This window comes from Mandrillus leucophaeus, unplaced genomic scaffold (genome assembly GCF_000951045.1).
Source record: "Mandrillus leucophaeus isolate KB7577 unplaced genomic scaffold, Mleu.le_1.0 Scaffold159, whole genome shotgun sequence".
Lineage (NCBI taxonomy): Eukaryota > Metazoa > Chordata > Mammalia > Primates > Cercopithecidae > Mandrillus > Mandrillus leucophaeus.
In genome coordinates this window covers 776,772-797,993 of record NW_012101576.1, presented here as the reverse complement: position 1 = coordinate 797,993, position 21,222 = coordinate 776,772, and the positions used below count along the sequence as shown (strand labels likewise).

Sequence of the window (21,222 nt, the reverse complement as noted above, 5' to 3'; positions counted from 1 at the left end):
GAAATTTAACTCAGTGCAACCCCAAAGCTCCTTCTACACCAAACTGCTCCCTGTAAGCAAGGAAACAGAACTCCTGGAACTTGTCCGCAGAGAATGAGCAGGGCTTTTTGCATGGTCTCGGCCATGGTTAGCCTGCCTTGTAACCCGCAGGTAACAGAGCTACGGAAATCAAACGAATCGCTGTCAAGTCGGTGCAAGACAACTATTCAGCACATTTCATGGTGACCTCGTCTCAACTGAACAGACTGAAAACCAATTTCACAATTTCTTTGTAGTGTTTCTTAGAAACCAGCCACTGTCACTGCTTAGAAAATAGGGGGCTGTTCCCTCAAGTGGTCAAAACGGGCCTCTCACTAGAGCTCGCCACTTGTTTAGCCGGTGTGAGGCTAAACAATCCTGCAAATTTCCCGCAACCTCCCGAAGGGGTCAAAGCCCACGCCCCAGCAAAAGCACAGGCACTCCCCGCCCAGCGAAGATAGGCGCATGCGCCTACCCGTCCTCTGAAGCTACCACCACGTGGTGGCGCCACTTCCCCCCACGCCCGTTTCACCCATTCAGCCCGCTCTTTCGAATACCTTTGTCCAACTCCATAAGGGCAGAGTTGGCATCCAGTTCCTGTTCGCCATAGCCGGCATCTGCCAGGAAAGACTTAGTTGAGTTTGACGCCATGACCCGAATAGTTACTCGACTAGCCTAGTCAGAAAGATTACAAACTCTACCCCAGAACCGCCATCTTCTCCCGCCGCCTTCTTGTTGGTTTTTCCTCCGCGCGCTGTCAAGCCCTGTTACGCATGCGCCCTGGTTACCCCGCGGTTCGCAGTCGCCTCTGCTGCCCTCTGCGCAGGCGCTCAAGGAGCTCTTGGACTCCAGGTTCCCGCGGCTGGGAGAAAAGGAGGCGGGGATCCGAAGGGGGAAATGACTCTGAGGCGCCCGGACGTCGCTCGGAAGCCAATCAGAGAGCGTGACGTCAGTTTGGCGCGGAGTTTGGCGGCCGGGGCTTACAGTGGCGGGAGTTGGAGGCGATAACGATTTGTGTTGTGAGAGGCGCAAGCTGCGATTTTTGCTGAACTTGGAGGCATTTATACGACTTTTCTCTCAGCTGAGCCTTTTCCTCTGGCCCTGATGCTCTTCAATTCGGTGCTTCGCCAGCCCCAGCTTGGCGTCCTGAGAAATGGTGAGTAACGGTCCCAACCGCTGCTCGGGGCTGGCGGGATTCATCTACCCCGAAACACACGCCACCTCCGACCAGGGCCGACTCCAATTCTGAACTCAGCTTCTGAGTTCTCCCATGGGAAGGGTAAATTAGGGTTAGCTGGGACTACTGAAGAAAGCTGTGCTTTCATCTCCTCGGAACACTTGTAATCGTAATCGGGCTTTTAAAATCGTAACGTAGGCATGGACGTCGAAATAACTGCCTTCCAAGGCCTCTTACAGCTTACATCTCCATTGCGCGTTAACGGGAAAATGCATGCATTTGTGTGTATATGTTTCTCTCAACAGTTATTTGAGATGGTCAAAACTCATACTCATTGATTTATTCATTCGTTTGTTGTAGAATCTTAGTGAGCCCAGCTATTTGCTATGGGTATATACCAGTGAATATGACCCACTGTTAAGGAACTTAGTCAAGCAGAGAAGACAGGATATCTGCTTCTAACAGGATCAAAATCTTTTTTTCCCCGTTTACTACATGGTCATAAACATTTAGAGTGAAAGATGCCTGTAACCACATCCGCTAGAGATGACCCCTGTTAATAGATTGAAGTATATTATTCCAGATGTTTTCGACGCTAGAGGTAATATCTATTATTTTCAGAAATGGGATCAAAATGTCCTGTTTTTTCACTTTGATGGTATAAGTTGAACGTATTCCCATGTTAATATGTAGAAATCTAACTTTCTTACGCTAAAACATTGGCAATAAGAGATTTGAGGCTAGGTTTGGGTGGCATCAACTTAAACTTTTTGGTAAGTTTCTGATAAGGAAGGTAAGTAGGCAGACTAACCTTGGACAGAAATAAAATCTCACTCATGTGAACATCGACTATAGCCAGAGGTTCTTTTTCCTCTTGAAACCATGTGGAAAAGGAACCTGAGAAGGGAATTTTTATGTTCAGGGATGAGTCTAGGAAAATGATATTGAGAAAGAGACTGAGTAGTCGTCCCTCAACTTCCTGCTGGCAATCTGAAACTTTATACCATTCTTATTTCTTTCCCTCATAGATAATCTTTGTAATTATACTCTAAATGCTCCTCTTTCTCTTCTGGGACTTTGACTAACTTCTCTGTCCTCTGTTTAAGAGTGACAGTATGCACAGTGCTGCCTGGGTTTTATTATACCTCCACACCTTACTATATGTGTGTCCTGGGGGAGCTGTTCAGACTGTTTTGTGACAGATTTTCTCCTAATTCTCCATGTGTTTACCTTTCCCTTCCCTCTTTCCTGTTCACAAGTACTCATTCGTTGTTACACAATAGACACTGAAATTCATTCACTATTATATGTTACCCACTGAAATCTATAGAATCATCTCCTTTCCTCTTCAGTGTTGGTGTTCCCTCCTTGGCCCCTTTTCTTCTTCTTCCTACTCCTTTGGATGATCACAGCCATAACCAGGGCTTCTTCCACTTCTATGTACATACAACTTTCTATTTCTTATACGGTAAGTCCTCACTTAATGTCTAGATAGGCTCTTGGAAACTGTGACTTTAGGGAAAACAGTGTATAACTAAACCAACTCTACCATAGGCTACTTGATATAAACAAGAATTAAGTTCCAGTGGCATATTTTGGTCATACAAACACCACTGAACTTCTAAATAAAGACCCAAAACACTTTTAATATTAAATGTTGAAATAATTGTGTGCTATACATACATTTGAGAAAGATTAATAAAAACAAGTGAGATAATTATTTACCCAAGTTTGGCGTATCAGTGAGTGACCTCGATCATAGTAGTGGTGGGCTAAATCAAGAAATAAATGTTTGCAAACTGAAAATTGGAGCACCTCCTACAACCACCCAGTTCAAAAACAATCACAAATATGGCAGCTCACTGAGCCCTTTCATACCAAATCGTTTATTGTCATTCGTTTGTATGATTATTGTAAAGTTTACCATTTTTATTATATAATTATTTGTATTCATTCATTTTCTGACACACTTATTCCAGCTCAGGACTGTGGGTGCCCGGAGCCTATCCTGGCAGCTCATGGTACAAGGTGGAAACCAGCTCTAGACCGGACGCTATTTCATCACAGGAAGCACTCACACACATCCATTGTCTATTGGGACCATGTAGACATGCCAGTGAATCTAACATACCCATCTTTGGCATGTGGGAGGAAACGAGAGTACCTGGAGAAAACCTCTGTGAACATGGGGAGAACATGTACAAACTCCACCCAGCCAGTGGCCTCAAATAGGAATTGATTTTTTTTCTCATGAACAGTATGAGGAAATGACATTGTACAAATTGATGTTATTGGAAGACTTCATGTACCTGAGATTCATTTCTGTGTGGGTTGATTATCACGCAGACTGTCAATCCCACAAGCATCTCAAACTCAAATACCCAAAACTGAACTCAACTTCTCCCCCAAACTTGCTATATTACCAATTTTAGGGAGTGGCCTCATTATTTAAACCAGTTTTCCCAGCCAGAAACCTGAGTCAATTAAAGACTTCCTCATCTTCCTCATAGTTACACATTCAAAACATTTCGTTAAAATCTCTGTGATTATGCATCTTTACTGTATCCTGGATGTGTTCTATTTTTACCATTCCATTTCCCTAGGTTGGGCCCTAATGCCTTCTTGTCTGGATTGTAAGAAGTCTCCCAAATGGCCTCCTAGTTTGTCTGTCTTCACTTTATTCTCCACATTGCTGCTAATGATCCTTCTAAAATGGAAATCTGGTGACTCTTCTGTGTATTTTCAAATTGATATCTAAAAGTTTTTATCATAAATTTAAACAAATGCAAAGAATATAATTTCTGACCATATTGGGAATATTGACATTTTAAAATAAAAATGCTATATCACTCTTTTAAGTGTATCTAATATAATGTAAATACTGTAGTGATTTGATAATCACGTCATCCATTTTTTAGAAACATACGAACAAACTCTTTAACTGCTAGAAATTCCATATAGCTGCTTTTTCCTCTTGAATTTATTTCCATTTCATTTCTCCCACAGTAATTTAATTTTATGCTTGAAAAGCTCTTTTACTGATCACTCTTGTCATACCCCTCTGTGTCAAAAGATGTATTTAAATTGCTGTTTTCTGTCATAAGCCTCTGAGTGTTAAAACTTCTTTATGGATTGAATTTTCAATTCAATTATTAGTACTATATGATTGTTTAAAACAATATAGATTACCAATTTTGGTAATTATTAACCAAAAGTAAAATTTTGTTGGAAGTACATCTTTTAAAGAGATGAATTTGGGTGTTTATGATTCCTTTATTGAAGGAATTATTTATCTGTTAAGGTTCCAAAAGTTTATTTGTTTTTATTTAAAAATATTTGATACCCAAAAGTTTTTATTCTTTGGATCAATGCAAGGTTTAAGATTGGGGCACGGGAATGCCTCTCTTTTATAAAGTGGAAGAAAGGAAGTAATGAAGGGAAAGGAAAAAAGTGATACCTCAACCTTCTCAGAGACATCAGGTTTTTCAGATATGTGAGTTTTAGAAATGCATATATAGTATCCAATTGCTTATAAATGGAGATAACATTTTGAGAAATGCATCATTAGGTGATTTTATCATTGTGCAGACATCACAGAGTATACTTAAAGCTAGATAGTGTAACCTACTACACACCTAAGCTGTGTATTTTTCCTAGGCTATAAACCTGTACAGCATATTACTGTGTTGAATACTGTAGGCAACTGTAACACAATGGTAAGTGTTTGTGTATCTAAACATAGAAAAGGTTCAGTAAAAATAGGATATAAAAGATAAAAAATAGTACACCTGTGGAGGGTGCTTACTATGAATGGTAGCTTGCAGGACTCGGGGTTATTGTGAGTGAATCGATGAGTGAGTGGTCAGTCAGTGTGAAGACCTGGGACATTATACTACTGTAAACATTATAAACACTCTATACTTAGGCTGCATTAAATTGATTAAAAAATACTTTCTTGAATAATAAATTAACCTTAGGCTTAGCTTACTGTAACTTTTAAACTTACAAACATCTTAAATTTTTTAACTTCTTGACCCTTGTGGTAACAGCATAAAGCACAGACACATTGTATAATTGTGCAAAATATTTTATTTCTTCATATTCTTATTCTATAAGTTTTTTTATTTTAAATTTTTTTCTTTTTTCTTCTTAACTTTTCGAACCTTTTGTTAAAAACTAAGACACAATAGGAATTTTTAGGCTTCATTATAATCTTATAAGACTACCATTGTGTATGCAGTTTGTCTGTGGCCAAAATGCCATTACATGACATATGACTGTATATCGTAGTTGAGTACAATAGTACCTCCTTATCCTTGAAGGATATGTTCCAAGACCCAACCCTATGTATGCTGTGTTTTTTACTATACAGACACATACCTATGATTAAGTTTAATTAGGTACAGTAAGAGATTAACAATAACTAATAATAACAGAACAATTATAACGATATTCTATAATAAAAGTTATGTGAAGGTGGCCTCTCGGAATATATCATTGTACTATACTTGCTCTTCTCGTGATGATGTGAGATGATATAATACCTACAACATGATAAGATGAAGTGAGATGAATGACGTAGGCAGGCACTGTGTTATAACATTAGGCTACTACTGACCTTCCAACTATGTAACAGACAAAGCAGCGAAGTGACTAAAGAGCAGGTAACGTATATGGCACGGATACTCTGGACACAGATGATTCATAACCCTGGACAGGTCAGGGTAGGACAGTGTGAAATTTTCTTGCTACTCAAAATGGCACACAATTTAAAACTTATGAATTGTTTATTTCCGGAATTTTCAATGTAATAGTTTCAGACTATCGTTGACCATAGGTAACTGAAACCACAAAAAGCGAAACCACAGATGAGGGGTGACTACTGTATCTGGAAATTTAGTCTCTGAAAACTCTCATGTTCTTGTATACTACTTGGAATATGTGCATGTAACTCTAGGGGCTTAAGTTGTACAATGAGGAAATAATAGCTTTTTCCAAATGTGTTGTGGAGATAAGCATTACAGTTTCATGTTCATAACACAATAAGGATCCAAAACTAGCTTAGGGTGGTTCATCAGTGAAGTGTGTACTGCAGGGATTGCATAAGTAGAGGAGTAGGCAAGGACCAATCACTCACCATTCATTGGTGTTTGGATGTTAATTGTAGGCAGTGACCCAGAGTTAAAGTCATTGTTTAATTGTAAAAAATTGCAGGTTTTTTGGAGTGTATCATCTTCATTTCAACCAAGTTGTTCAAAAGTCCCTTTTGAGTTTGCATTTTGCAGTTGATTTTTTTTTAATTCCAAAACATGTATATTTACATAACCTTTGAACAGAGGCTTTTGTTTTTACACACTTATCCTGTAGGTTAATACTTGTGAACTCAACGTAACTATTGCATTCTTTTTTTTTTTTTTTTTGGAGACAGAGTGTTGCTCTGTCGCCCAGGCTGGAGTGCAGTGGCGCAGTCTCGACTCTGCCTCCCGGGTTCACGCCATTCTCCTGCCTCAGCCTCCTGAGTAACTGGGACTACAGGCGCCTGCCACCATGCCTGGCTAATTTTTTTTGTTTTGTTTTTGTTTTTATTTTTAGTAGAGACGGGGTTTCACGGATTAGCCAGGATGGTCTTGATCTCCTGACCTCGTGATCCTCCCGCCTCGGCCTCCCAAAGTGCTGGGATTACAGGCATGAGCCAATGCGCCCAGCCTATTGCATTCTTTTAGTGGTCTTTAACAGCTCCTTTACAATGATATCTGATGTTGAAATTATGACACGATGGCCCCAGAACTAATTATTAAATTTGGATTAAATTTTTTGGTGCCCTTCTATTGATTCCTTCAGGTTATGTCTATGAACATCCAAATGTAGATTTGTCTGAGGTTATGTCAAGCTAGGATGTATTCTCCACATAGTACTTTTGATGAAAAATGAGAATTCAGAGTACCCTAAAATGTGAGTTTGTTATGCTTTCAATAGATTGTAAACTCAGTGTTTCCTCCAATGCTTATTGAACATTTGGTTTTCAGTAATTACTTGTTGAATGAATGTTTCTTTTATATGTTTAAAATGTCTTGACCACAAATCAGTATGATAAAAACAAATCTCTGAAGATATCTTACTATGTAGGACCATAGTGCACGTTAGATCTCTGACCCAAGCAGAATAAACTTTTCTTCCACCCTGAGTTTCCTGTTCTCTGTTCTAAATTCAGTGAAAATTTACCCATCTTTCAAGACCTCCTGTAAAGACTGCCTGACCCACTGCCACTAGCCAGGGCTAACTAAATGTTTACTAGGGGTAGGTACATAACGCTTCACTTTACAATTTCTCTAATATCATTTAAGATACTATAAGCATTGCTATTAACATTTTAGATTCCTACAATTTCAGCACTAAAGGAAAAAGAAAGTAAATTTGGTGAATATGTTACTGGCTATAGTAGTTGCATTGATATATATTATTTTCTTTGGCTCTTTGACCACTGGATTTTGTATGATGTTCCAGCATAAGAATTTAATAGAAAGGGATAACAGTTTTAATGGAATGCTTTTGTGGTTGTCTCTTTGGTAGGAGAAGGAGGAAGATCTTTCTTAATATGCAAAGGCCTCTTATTTCTTCTAATCTCAATGTGCTAGTGAGAGTCTTCATTTTAGATAGTAAGCCCAAAGCTATACCTCCCCAGAAGTTGGAAGTGCTTTTTCATTTTTTCCTTAGGACTCTTTTAAGGAAATACCAGAAACAGTGTCTTCCATAGGTATTAATAGTAAGTGGATCTATGTTAATATCTAAAGTTTCTTAAGAACAAATATTTACCTCTGGATTTGTTAAAAATGCTGAAATGTGATGCTCTATTGGAATTCTATAAGGAATTGTCTTGTTTTAGGATGGTCTTCACAATACCCTCTACAATCCCTTCTGACTGGTTATCAATGCAGTGGTAATGATGAACACACTTCTTATGGAGAAACGGGAGTCCCGGTTCCTCCTTTTGGATGTACCTTCTCTTCTGGTAAGAGAATTACTCTCTAGGCAAGGCTTGGACAGAAATGATCTATTTCACATTTACAGGGCAAATATACTTCAAAAAGTAAACTAGGTAGATGTTAGAGTTTTTGTAAAAACTGTTGTCTTTTGATTTATAAAATAGACTTTTCTTAATCTCTATGCATCATTAGCGTAACTATATTTCTTCTAAAGCATAGGATTATTATAGCACCATTTTTAAAAAACCAATATAAGGAAATGGTTGCAAAGGTTCAGCTACAATGAAAACTGTTTTACCCAGTAGATACATACCCTTTGATCTGGTAGAATGTATCTTTCTGTGACTCACTGGGGAATACATGAACAGAAGTAGAAGTACTTGGGCCAAGCTCAGTAGCTCACGCCTGAAATCCCAGCACTTTAGGAGGCCAAGGCGGGTCTGGGTTCAGTGGCTCACACTTGTAATCCCAGAACTTTGGGAGGCCAAGGCAGGTAGATCACTTGAGGTCAGGAGTTCGAGGCCAGCCTGGCCAACATGGTAAAACCCCATCTCTACTAAAATTGCAAAAAATTAGCTGGGCGTAGTGGCGCATGCCTGTAATCTCAGCTACCTGGGAGGCTGAGACAAGAGAATCACTGGAACCTGAGAGGCAGAGGTTGCTGTGAGCCAAGATTGTGCCATTGCATTCCAGCCTGGGTGACAGAGTGAGACTTCATCTCCAAAAAAAGAAAAAAGAAAGAAATGGAAGTACCTATCTCCACCCATAATCGTTTTGAGGGGAGAGAAAAAGTTGTGAAAAGGAAATTTAAAACTAATAGACTCCTTACAGAAATTAGCCGAGCGTGGTGGTGCATGCCTGTAGTCCCGGCTACTGGGGAGGCTGAGGCAAGAGAATCGCTTGAACCTGGGAGTCGGAGGTTGCAGTGAGCCAAGATCACGCCACTGCATTCCAGCCTAGGTGACAGAGGGAGACTGCGTCTCAAAAACAAATAAAAACTAATAGACTATTACGTAGTCATGATTGTGGTAAAAATACGTAAATAAAAATATGATTTAAAAAAACAAACAAAACTAATAGACTCAGCCTGCTGGTGGCCTACATCATCATATGCTTTTGTTTGCCATTGGCCAGTACCAGTCCTGTTTTGTTTAAGTACAACCCTCGATTTAGCCCTTCTCTAAATAAGAGATTATGTGAAGAAAATTTTGGTGGTTTTGAGGAAGCTTAAAAAGTTTTGTGGCTGGGCGCAGTGGCTTATGCCTGTAATCCCAGCACTTTGGCAGGCTGAGGCAGGTGGATCACTTGAGGTTAGGTATTCAAAACCAGCCTGACTAACATGGTGAAACCCCATCTCTGGTAAAAATACAAAATTAGCTGGGTGTGGTGGTGCATGCCTGTAATCCCAGCTACTTGGGAGGCTGAGGCAGGAGAATCACTTGCACCCAGGAGGTGGAGGTTGCAGTGAGCCAAATCGTGCTATTGCAGTCCAGCCTGGGCGACAGAGCCAGACTCCGTCTAAAAAAAAAAAAAATTTTTGTGTTACTCTTCATATATTTTATTCTTTATTTCTGCTTTAGCTCCCAATATGGAACATGTACTAGCAGTTGCCAATGAAGAAGGCTTTGTTCGATTGTATAACACTGAATCACAAACTTTCAGAAAGAAGTGCTTCAAAGGTAAGTCTAGGTCTACAATTTTTGTTTTAACATTTAAAAAACTTTACAGATCCTCAAGTGTATTATTATTTGAACACATTCTGTTTTAGTCTGTCTTGTGTTGCTACAAAGGAATAACTGAGACTAGGTAGTTTATAAAGAAAAAAGGTTTATTTGGTGCATGATTCTGCTGGCTAGAAGATTAGACATCTGGTGAAGGCCTCAGTCTGCCCCAACTCATGGCAGAAAGCAAAGAGAAGCCCATGAATACAGAGGTTACATGGCAAGAGAAAGGGGTAGTACCAAGCTCTTTTTTTAACAATCAGCTCTCCAGGGAACTAATAGAGTGAGAAGTCACTCATCTGTTCACCTCTTAGGGAGGGCATTAATCTGTTCATGAGGGATACACCCCCATGACCCAAATGCCTTGCATTAAGTCCCACCTCCAACTTTCAGGATTAAATTGTAACATGAGATTTGGGAAGGGACAAACATCTGAAGTATATATAACACATTCCCGATTATGTTAACTTCTGATTAAGTCTTTTTAGGGACCAGGTTAGATGTGAATGGTGGACTACCTATCTGTCAATAACTGTTAACTATGACAATGCCTTTACTCAAAGTTAAGAAAAATACATTTTAGGATTAAAAACAATTCCTTCAAAAAGTTGAATCTTTAACACTTAATGTGGTTAGAGAAGTGTTGCTTTAAAATATTTATATTGATCAAACATTTTTCAGGTATAAAGCAAAGTTCTAACCTTAAGAAGCTGATAATTAGGAACCTATAAGTCAAGTGTTGAAATAAATAAAACAAAGGCTATAAATTATACAGAAGTAGAAAGAAAACACACTGGTGTCAAAGAGAAAACTCTCATGTAGTAAAGAAGGCTAGGAAAATTTATGAAGAATGGGGCATTTGAGTTGGACTATGGTATTTAGACCAGTGGAAATGGAAGGGGGTACTCCAGGTGAAGGGAAAAGCATTAGCAAAGGTCTAGAGATGGAAAAGCGTAGGATATAATAAAATAGAAAATGACCAATTTGGTTGGAATAAGATATCGAAAACAGTGAGAGATGAGGCTTGCAACCAAGATAAAGACTGAAGAATGCAAAATGTTGAATGTCAAACTAAAGTATTTTACATTCCATTCAGAGAGCATCATGAAGTTCTTTTTATTTTTGTTTTTTGTTTGTTTGTTTGTTTGTTTTTGGTAGAGATGGGGTTTTACTATGTTAGCCAGGCTGGTTAACTCCTGGCCTCAAGTAATCTGCCTGCCTCGGCCTCCCAGTGCTGGGATTACAGGTGTGATCCACTGTGCCCAGCCAGTATCATGAAGATTTTTGAACTGGAATATGTTTCAGAAAGATTCCATTTTAGAGAATATATTACTAGTGAACTCATGGAAAGGAATTTGACATCAGATGTTAGTTCTCATTTGGTAAATAAGGGAATGTGTAATTTCTATGAGTCCACAAATTATCTTTGCTCATGCCAAAGGGTGCTGACTACTGATTTTTTATGTGTGCATCTTTGTTTTTATTATTTTAAGTTCCAGAGTACATGTGCAGGATGTGCAGGTTTGTTACGTAGGTAAATGTGTGCCGTGGTGGTTTGCTGCACCTATCAATCCATCACCTAGGTATTAAGCCCAGCATGCATTAGCTTTTTTTTTTTTTTTTTGAGACAGAGTCTTGCTCTGTCACCCAGGCTGGAGTACAGTGGTGCTATCTCGGCTCACTGCAAGCTCCACCTCCCGGGTTCATGCCATTCTCCTGCCTCAGCCTCCCGAGTAGCTGGGACTACAGGTGCCTGCCACCACGCCCGGCTAATTTTTTGTATTTTTATTAGAGACAGGGTTTCACTGAGCTAGCCAGGATGGTCTCGATCTCCTGACCTCGTGATCCGCCCGCCTCGGACTCCCAAAGTGCTGGGATTACAGTCGTGAGCCACCGCACCCGGCTGCATTAGCTATTTTTCCTGATGTTCTCCCTCTTCATACTCCCCCTCAACAATCCCCAGTGTGTGTTGTTCCCTTCCCTGTGTCCATGTGTGCTCGTTGTCCATGTGTGCTCGTTGTTCAGCTCCCACTTATGAGTGAGAACATACAGTGTTTCGTTTTCTGTTCATGCATTAGTTTGCTGAGGATAATAACTTCCAGCTCCATCCATGTCCCTGCAAAAGACATGATATCATTCCTTTTTATGGCTGCATTGCATTCCATGGTGTATATGTACCAAATTTTCTTTATCTAGTCTATCATTGATGGGCATTTGGGTTGATTCCATGTCTTTGCTATTGTGAATAGTGCTGCAGTGAACATATGCATGCATGTATCTTTATAATAAAATGATTTATATTCTTTTGGGTATATACCCAGTAATGGGTTTGCTGGGTCAAATGGTATTTCTGGTTCTAAGTCTTTTGAGGAAGCACCACACTGTCTTCCACAATGGTTGAATTAATTTATATTCCCACCAACAGTGTAAAACTATTCCTGTCTCTCCGCAGCCTTGCCAGCATCTGTTGTTTCTTGACTTTTTAAATAATTGCCATTCTGACTGGCGTGAGATGATATCTCACTGTGGTTTTGATTTGTATTTCTCTTAATGATCGACTACTGATCTTTTTACTACTACAGCTTTCCAGGCATTTAAACTTCTATTAATATGGCTACCACAGAATACAATTTAGACATTTCACATTTACCATTTTCTTTGTTTAGAATGGATGGCTCACTGGAATGCCGTCTTTGACCTGGCCTGGGTTCCTGGTGAACTTAAACTTGTAAGTGACTTTATTTCGTTAGGATCTGGGTAAATACTGATAAGGGATTGCTTTGTTAAATTGTGCTTACCTTATTTTTGAAAGGTTACAGCAGCAGGTGATCAAACAGCCAAATTTTGGGATGTGAAAGCTGGTGAGCTGATTGGAACGTGCAAAGGTCATCAGTGCAGCCTCAAGTCAGTTGCCTTTTCTAAGTTTGAGAAAGGTAGGTTTGTGCTTATCCTCTTTCATCTCCTTAACCTTCTTTACAGTGGGGAGGTAAGAACCTGTAATTGTTTCTACCCTTTCCCCTATCAAAGTTACTACTTTACCTACCTAGATGATTAAGATTCTTTTTTTGGAGACAGTTTCATTCTGTTGCCCAGGCTGAAGCACAGTGGCACCATCTCGGCTCACTGCTACCTCCGCTGCCTCCCAGGTTCAAGTGATTCTCCTGCATCAGCCTCTGGAGTAACTGGGACTACAGGCGCACAGCACCATGCCCAGCTAATTTTTTTGTATTTTTAGTAGAGATGGGGTTTCACCATGTTGGCCAGGCTGATCTAGAACTCCTGAGCTCGGGCAATCCACCTGCCTCAGCTTCCCGGAGTGCTAGGATTACAGGTGTGAGCCACTGCACTCAGCCAGGTGATTAAGATTCTAATATGACTGAAAACCTTAATAAAATTAAATTGGTTTTAGGCCCACTCTTCTGGACATTATCTCTAGCTTGTCTCTGAAAGTCAAGAGTCTTTGGTAAATTTTTATATAGTCATGCACATAAGGTGAAGATTTATAAACAGCTACGATACCATTGTTTAACTTTGATTGTTCATTGAAGTTAAAACCTTGTACTGGGCACTCATTAACTCTACTTGTAAAATCTAAATGAGCTATAAGGCTGATAAACTGAACATGATTTTCTACCTAACAATTTATCATGTATTTGGTTTAAATGGCCCGTTTTTTGTTTTGTGTTTGTTTGTTTGTTTTTTGAGATGGAGTCTCGCTCTTTCACCCAGGCTGGAGTGCAGAGGCTCGATCTTGGCTCACTGCAGCCTCCACCCCTCGGGTTCAAGCCAGCCTCCAGCCCCCGGGTTCAAGCAGTCATCAGCCTCAGCCTCCCAAGTACCTGGGATTACAGGAGCCCGCCACCACAGCCAGCTAATTTTTGTTTTTTAGTAGAGCCGGGGTTTCACCATCTTGGCGAGGCTGGTCTTAAACTCCTGACCTCATGATCCACCTGCCTCAGCCTCCTGAAGTGCTGGGATTACAGGCGTGAGCCACTGCACCCGGCCAAATGGTCCAATTTTCTATTATGTTTTCAACTATTACTTAAAATTGATTTTCCTATGTTTATTTTATTGTTATAATGGACAAGGAAGATTTAAGAGTGATATAACACAGCGCAGTACTATGGCAGCTAGGGAAAAATGTATCAGTGGTGTCTGAATAAGCTCTTCATTTCTGTTTTTTGTTTTGTTTTGTTTTCTCCTTCCATTTGTTTCTCAGTAAATAAATTTTTTTTAATGGACCAACAAACATTTATCTCAAAGGAGTCTCTGAAGTAATCTGACTTTAATCTCTGAATAATAATGACAGACATTACAATCTCCTTTATCACTTAAAAAAAATACTCTATTTTAAAAATCAAATGTTTTCATTTATTCACCTGAGCCATTTAGGAGGTTAAGCTGGTTTGGACTGGTTGTTTGTTTTTTGAGACAAAGTCTCCCTCTGTTGCCCAGGCTGGAATGCAGTGGCATGATCTCGGTTCACTGCAACCTCCTCCTCCCAGGTTCAAGTAATTCTCATGCCTCAGCCTCCTGAGTAACTGGGATTATAGGCGTGCACCACCACACCCAGCTAATTTTTGTATTTTTAGTAGAGACAGGGTTTTGTCATGTCAACCAGGTTGGTCTTGAACTCCTAACCTCAAGTGATCTGCCCGTCTTGGCTTCCCAAAGTGCTGAGATTACAGGCATGAGCCACCATGCCCAGCCTGGCTTGGACTTTTAAGAAAGTCGGTTTTAATCTACTGTGGTTGCAGTTGAAACTGGAACCTTTAAGGAGAACTATGGCATGATTTTTCTTATTTCTGCATAACTTTATTAACGTATTTAAGTAGTTAGGTATGCTTGTGTTCTAGTTTTCTACACTCCTGTGTCAGAGTTCACTCTGAGTTTGTAAAAATAATGTTAAAATAATGAAAATTTACCTAACTACAGAATAATGGAAAACATCATATTTTTTGGTCCTTTTGTTTGATTTTTACAACTCTGCATGTGAACCAGCTTATGACAATGAGCTGTAGAAGAAAAGGCACTGAGTTAGAGATTGGGGCAGGTGGCTTTTTTCATGGCTTTCAGTAGTCCATAGGTGCTCTAGTGTAAATTAATCTGATCAGATACTACTTCCAAGCCCTGTGGTTTGTTTTGGTAAAACAGAACAGATAATAGCTCTATTCACTCCATCAGCCATAAGCCCTCTTACAGGACAAACCTTTGCAACTAAACATGGAAGCCCTTTGTTTTATTCTGGACTCTTGGGCAAAGTGATTTTTACCTCTTTGGGCCTTCATTTTCTAATTTTGTGAGATAAATACCTATTCTATTTAGGTCACAAAAATATTGTAGACATAAAAGTGAGGTTAAATATGAATGCTTTATTTTTTTAATCTGAGCTCATTATGGTGGCTCATTCCTATAATCCCAGCAACTTGGGAGGCTGAGAAGGATGGCTTGAGGCAGGAGTTCAAGACCAACCTGGATAACATAGTGAGACCCTATATCTAAGAAAATAAAAAATTAGCTTGGTACAGTGGTATGCACCCGTAGTCCGAGCTACTTGGGAGGCTGAGGTGGGAGGATCGCTTGAGCTCAGGAGTTTGTGGCTGTAGTGAGCTATGATTGTGCCATTGTACTCTAGCCTGGGCAATAGAGTGAGACCCAGTCTCAAAATAAATTAAATCAATTGATCTGTCTATAATCAATCAGGGGACCATATAAATACTTAGTGTTTTGTGGGGGTTTTTGTAGGTAGCATGGTAGAAAAGATCATTGGTCCAGTTCTTCCCACCCTACCTGGGTAGGATACAAATAATCCTAACTGGACATAGTCATACTAACGGAATTTGCCTTCCCTAAGTATCTACCAACTAAAAGCAAAGAAAATGGACTCAGATAAGTGCTTTGTGTGGCAAAAGGGCAAGTATTAGAACTTTAGTGGAAAATTAAAATTGATTATAAATTTATTTCTATTTCCTCTCCTACAAACTTACCTATATTTGAACCTTCTTTCTCATCATTCTCAAGTTTTAATTAAATGAGAATCTCTTGGAAATGGGCCAGGCATTTATTTTTTTAAAGTTCCTCAAGGGATTCCAATGTGTAGCTAAAATTGAGAAACATTCTTGATTCTTCCCAAGACCTTCCCCCATTGCATGTATCCCCACTACCCTGTATCTTCAAGTTCTCCCTCTCTATTGGCTGATTCTCCTTAGGAAAGACTCAAGAATGCCTGTGACCTATTTTCCCAAATATCTTAACCCTGTGTTCTCTTTTAGTTACTGTTACATATTTTCCATCTCCTTTAATTTGGTTTAATCTATTTTCCATATCTAGCCCTCTTCCTGAAATCACTCTTGCTAAGGTTATTATCTAATTATCAGAAAGCGTGAAACTTTCCAGGTCTTTTCTTCTGCTTGTATAATATGCTACACTTTTAGTGTTTCTAATATGTTACACTTTTAGTGTTTATAAAATTCCAGTAAAAGTATTTGCTTAGAATCTGTGATATCCCACTCCCTCTGGTACTCCTTCTGCTTTCTCTTTATTCTTTCATAGTTGCTTTTACCTAGCTTGAAGTGTTAGCAAGGCCCAGGATTTGGTGTTTAGCCTTTTTTTGCTTTCAACCTATACCTTCTTGGACAGTTTCATCTATACCAGTTTTGTTTTGTTTTTCATTCTGCTTGTGTTGACCCAGATCTATAATCCTAGCCTTAAGCTTTCTGCAGGTACTTCAGATTCAACATAGCAAAAACTGAACCCACAATTTCCTTCCTGAACTCATGATTTCTCCCTGGCAATGCCATCTTTTTCCTCTCCTCTGGTATCACTTCCTTGAATAACTTCATTTAACATTTCTTATAGTGCGAGTCTGATGGTAATAATTTACCTTTGTTTTTCTTTATCTGAAAATGTCCTTATTTCATCGTCATTCTTGAAGGACATTTTTGTTGGATATGAAATTCTGGGTCAACAGCTTTTTTTTCCTTTCATTGCCTGAAGATGTTCCACTATCATCTCTGCTTTCATTGAAAACTCTGTGGTTGTTAAAATCATTTCCCTGTATATAATATGCTGTTTTTCCTGACTAATTTCAGGATTTTCTGTCTTTGGTTTCTAGCAGTTTGACTGTGGTATGTCTAGTCATGGTTCCCTTCACAGTTTTCCTATTTGAAGCTTGCTGAGCCTTTTGTATTTGTAAATTCCTTTTTACTGAATAGGGAATTTTTCTATCATTTCTTGAAATATTTTTTCTGGGCCAGGCATGGTGACTCAGGCCTGTAATCCAAGCACTTTGAGAGGCTGAGGCAGGCAGATCACCTGAGGTCAGGAGTTCAAGACCAGCCAGGCCAACACGATGAAACCCCATCTTTAATAAAAGTACAAAAATTAGTTGGGCGTTGTGGTGGGCACCTGTAATTCCAGCTACTCAGCAGGTTGAGGCAGGAGAATTGCTTGAACCTGGGAGGTGGAGGTTGCAGTTAGCTGAGATCGTGAGTGTGCACTCCACATTCCAGCCTGGGCAACAGAGCGAGACTCTGACTCAAAAAAAAAAAAAAAGAAAGAAATATTTTTTCTGCCTAATTTATTCATATTTTCTCTCCTCCCTGCTTCTTCTGGTACCCTAATTACTCATATGTATATATATATTTTCAATTACTCATATATTTGACTTTTCTAAATTATCCCATGCGTCCTTGAGGTTTTCTTTTTTTTCAGTTATCCTAAATTTAAGATAAACTGAAAAAGCCATAACATCCATCCATTTAAAGTGCACGTTTTAGTGGTTTTTAGTTTATTCACTGAGTTGTGCAGCTATCACCACAATCTAAATGTAGAATCTTTTCATCAACCCAAAAAGAAACTTGAACATATTAGCAGTACTTTCACTCATTCCTTCCAACCCTATACAACCACTATAGTAATTTCGGTCTCTATAGATTTGCCCGTTATACACATGCATACAAATGGAATGGTACAATATGTGATCTTGTGTGACGAGCTTCTTTAATTTAACATAATGTTCAGTTCTGTTTTTCTCTCCTTCAAATTGAATGATTTCCATTAATTTGTCCTAAAGTTCACTTTCTCAATTTTCTCCAGTCTGTTCTTAGGCCTATCAAGTGAATGTTTTCATTTCAGATACTGGTTTTCAGTTCTAAAATTTTCTTATTTTTTTTTTTAAAGACAGGGTCTTGCTCTGTTGCCCAGGTTAGAGGGCAGTAGCATGATCATAGGTGCATGCCACCATGCCTGGCTAATTTCTTTTTGTATTTTTTGTAGAGATAGAGTTTCACCCATGGTTGGTCTTGAACTTCTGGGTCCAAGGGATCTGCCAACCCAGCCTCCCAAAATGCTGGGTTTACAGGCATGAGCCACGGTGCCTGACCTTCATTTGTTTGTTTCCTGCTGAGATTTATCATCTTTTTATTGATTGCAAATGTATATATTTTTTTCTTCCTTTTTTTTTTTTGTTATTGTTGTTGTTTGAGACAGGGTCTTACTCTGTCACCCAGTTTGGAGTACAGTGGTGAAATCTGCTCACTGCAACCTCTGCCTCCCAGGCTCAAGTGATCCTCCCACCTCAGCCTCCCAAGTAGCTGAGGCTATAGGTACATACCACCACACCCGGCTAATTTTTGTATTTTTTGTAGAGATGGAGTTTTGCCATGTTGCCCAGGCCAAGTGTACGTTTCTTTAACTCATTTAACATGGATATGTATCCTTTACAACCTTATCTGATAAATCAACATCTGGATTATCTTGGGATTGGCTTCCATTGAGAATAATTCATTTTCCTGGCTCTTTGTAAGTAATTTAAGATTATATTCTGGACATTGTGAATGGTATGATGGATTCTAGATTCTGTTATATTGCTTAGAAAAGAGTTGGTGTTCCTTTTTTAACAGGCAGTTCACTTGTTTAGATCCAAATTGAAGACTATCACACCTACAGGAGGACAGTGGATCTTATCTCAATTATTTTCTTTAGTTTAAGCCTCAGTTGCAAACTGCTTTCAGTTTCTCTTGCCCATATTGTACAGGGGTTAGCCAGAGACTTGGACTGAGTTTAAACATGGAATCATAATTCCATGGGTTCCCTTTCTCTAGCTGTATCCAGGTTTTCCCATCCCTTCACTCTCTGACTGTTCTTGTTGCTCCCAGTCTCCTTTTCCTGGTTCTTCTGGCTTGAAAGATGGCAGATTTTTTAATTTGCATTTTAGCTGCCTGGTATTAATGCTGCAACTTTGGCTGTCCTCAAGGTAAAACCACACAAAAAAAAAGCAAAACAAAAAACCCAGTAACTTAATCTCAGGCCAATCATTTGCTAAAGATGTTGACTCTCCTCCAAAAATTGTGTGTTTAAGAGGAAAGTGGGCTGGACTTGGTGGCTCATGCCTATAATCCCAGCACTTTGCGAGGCTGAGGTGGGCAGATCACCTAAGGTCAGGAGTTCAAGACCAGCCTGGCCAAGATGGTGAAACCCTATCTCTACCAAAAATATAAAAAATTAGCAGGGTGTGGTGGTGCATGCCTGTAATCCCAGCCACTTGGGAGACTGAGGCAGGAGAATTGCTTGAACGTGGGAGGCTGAGGTTGCAGTGAGCCAAGATCGTGCCACTGCACTCCAGCTTGGGTGACAGAACGAGATACCAAAAAAAAAAAAAAAAAAAAAAGGAGGAAAGTGGTAACTTAAAGGGAGGAGTAAATTTTATCCCCAAACAACAGTTTCTACTTTAGGCAACAAATTCCAACAAAAGAGGGGGAAAATGAACCTGAGTGAGAGTCGGTACAACCAAAGCTGTTAAAAGGAATGAATAGTGCCTGACACTTAAAAAGTGCTGAATTAGATGAATGGTTTCAACATGGCTGACTAGATGCATCTGGCACTCACCTCTTTCACAGAGTGGAACCCAAATAGTGAGATATTATAGTGATAGTGAGATCGTAGATAATCACACTTCAAATAGATCATCTAAGGGAGAACACTGGGATTCAACAGGGAAGTGACAAGAAGCTCTGGAAGCAAGGAAGGAGAGAAAAGTAAAGCAGCCTATTTGACTGGGATCAGCTAGGAATCTGGAGAGGCTTCCTATGCAGGGAAAGAGGAAGTGAGACACACAGCAGCCCAAATACCCACTGTGAACCCTAATAATAATAGCCATGGGAGACCCCTTTGATGCTCATGGACCCTGAGACTAACATAGGGAGCTGCCTGGAGACTTCATGAAGGCATTGCTCCAGAGAGATATACTGGGTCCCACAAACCTCCAAGTCCTAAGCAGCTATAACACAGTTTGATTTTCAGAGCCCAGCCCCCACCAGACTGTGTCCTGCCCTGCCACCCAGGCTGAATTAGGAGCCACACACAGCAACCTCATTCCCCTGGAATGGAGGGGCAGCTGCACATTTTCACACTTCCCAAGGACAAATTCCACTGCCTGCAACCACCACCACTCTGAGCTGCCGCAGGGCAGAGGTGTAAGCGAAGCCCAGTCCCTTTACTGCCTGCCTATGGATACTCCCAGGGAAAGCAACCCCACTCTCCATGTCAGTACTGCAGCATAGCTGCTGCTGCCCTTTACTTGAGCATTCCACCGGAAGCCTGGGGATCACCCCACCCCTGCCTTCCATAGCCAGCACCTGCAGGCACCACCAGGGTCACCGAGGGCAGTTCTACCCAGCCTAGCTTCATACCCGCCACTACCCAAGCACACTATCTGGGAAGCCTGAGGATTGCCCAGTTCAGTTCATCACCAGTGGTGCCTGAGCACTCCTCTTAGAGTCTGAAGTTGGGCCTACTCAATCTGCTGCTACCACCACAGCTGGCATCAACCTGTACGTGCAACCTGCAGGTCTGGGGACTGGCCTGCCCAACCTGTCACAGCCACTGCCAGCACTAGTATGGAACACTTGGGTTCCAGGGGATTTTTTCATCACTGCTACTGTCATCACCCACATCACTCCACACCTGCTGCCCAAGGGCTCAAGAACTTGCCCACCTACCTGGCCCACTGCTGCCATTTCCAATACCTGAGTAAGCCATCTGAAGGCCCAAGAATCTACCTGCCTGGATCCATTAACACCAGTGCCAGTGTATGCTGCCTTGGAGCCAAAGGACAAGCAGGCTCAGACCACTGCTGCCACCACTGAGGCCTGAAGACTGGCCTACCTGGTATTTCAGTTTCTGGCAAAACTTAACCAGTCTGCACTAACAACCACACTCTAATCTACCAATGAAACCACAGATACCACTGACTCTATTTATGGCCAAAAGGAATGGTAGAGACTATGCTACTGCATGCATCCAGAACCAAAGCCAAGTATCC

At 40.3% G+C, this 21,222-nt stretch overlaps 2 protein-coding genes across 8 annotated transcripts in view; one reads left to right on the top strand and one right to left on the bottom strand.

The window, feature by feature from the left end:
• INTS7 (integrator complex subunit 7) overlaps window positions 1-892 on the bottom strand; it is a 112,661-nt gene extending 111,769 nt beyond the window's left edge. For all 4 annotated transcript variants that reach the window (XM_011975781.1, XM_011975783.1, XM_011975782.1 and 1 more), the window contains exon 1: window positions 576-892. In XM_011975781.1, coding sequence (XP_011831171.1) covers window positions 576-669 — 94 coding nt within the window. In that variant the 5' untranslated portion in view covers window positions 670-892. The remainder of the gene's footprint in view (window positions 1-575) is intronic.
• Window positions 785-21,222, top strand: part of DTL (denticleless E3 ubiquitin protein ligase homolog (Drosophila)) — a 67,104-nt gene continuing 46,666 nt past the window's right edge. For 2 of the 4 annotated variants that reach the window (XM_011975788.1, XM_011975786.1), the window contains exons 1-4: window positions 785-1,174; window positions 9,759-9,857; window positions 12,566-12,627; window positions 12,712-12,832. Coding sequence is in view for 3 of the 4 variants with exons in the window: in XM_011975786.1 (XP_011831176.1) it covers window positions 1,123-1,174; window positions 9,759-9,857; window positions 12,566-12,627; window positions 12,712-12,832 (334 nt within the window). In the remaining variant the exon portion in view is untranslated. Of the gene's footprint in view, window positions 1,175-5,848; window positions 5,860-7,909; window positions 7,959-8,078; window positions 8,205-9,758; window positions 9,858-12,565; window positions 12,628-12,711; window positions 12,833-21,222 lie in introns of those variants that run through there. The other 2 variants (XM_011975787.1, XM_011975785.1) reach the window with 2 other exon arrangements.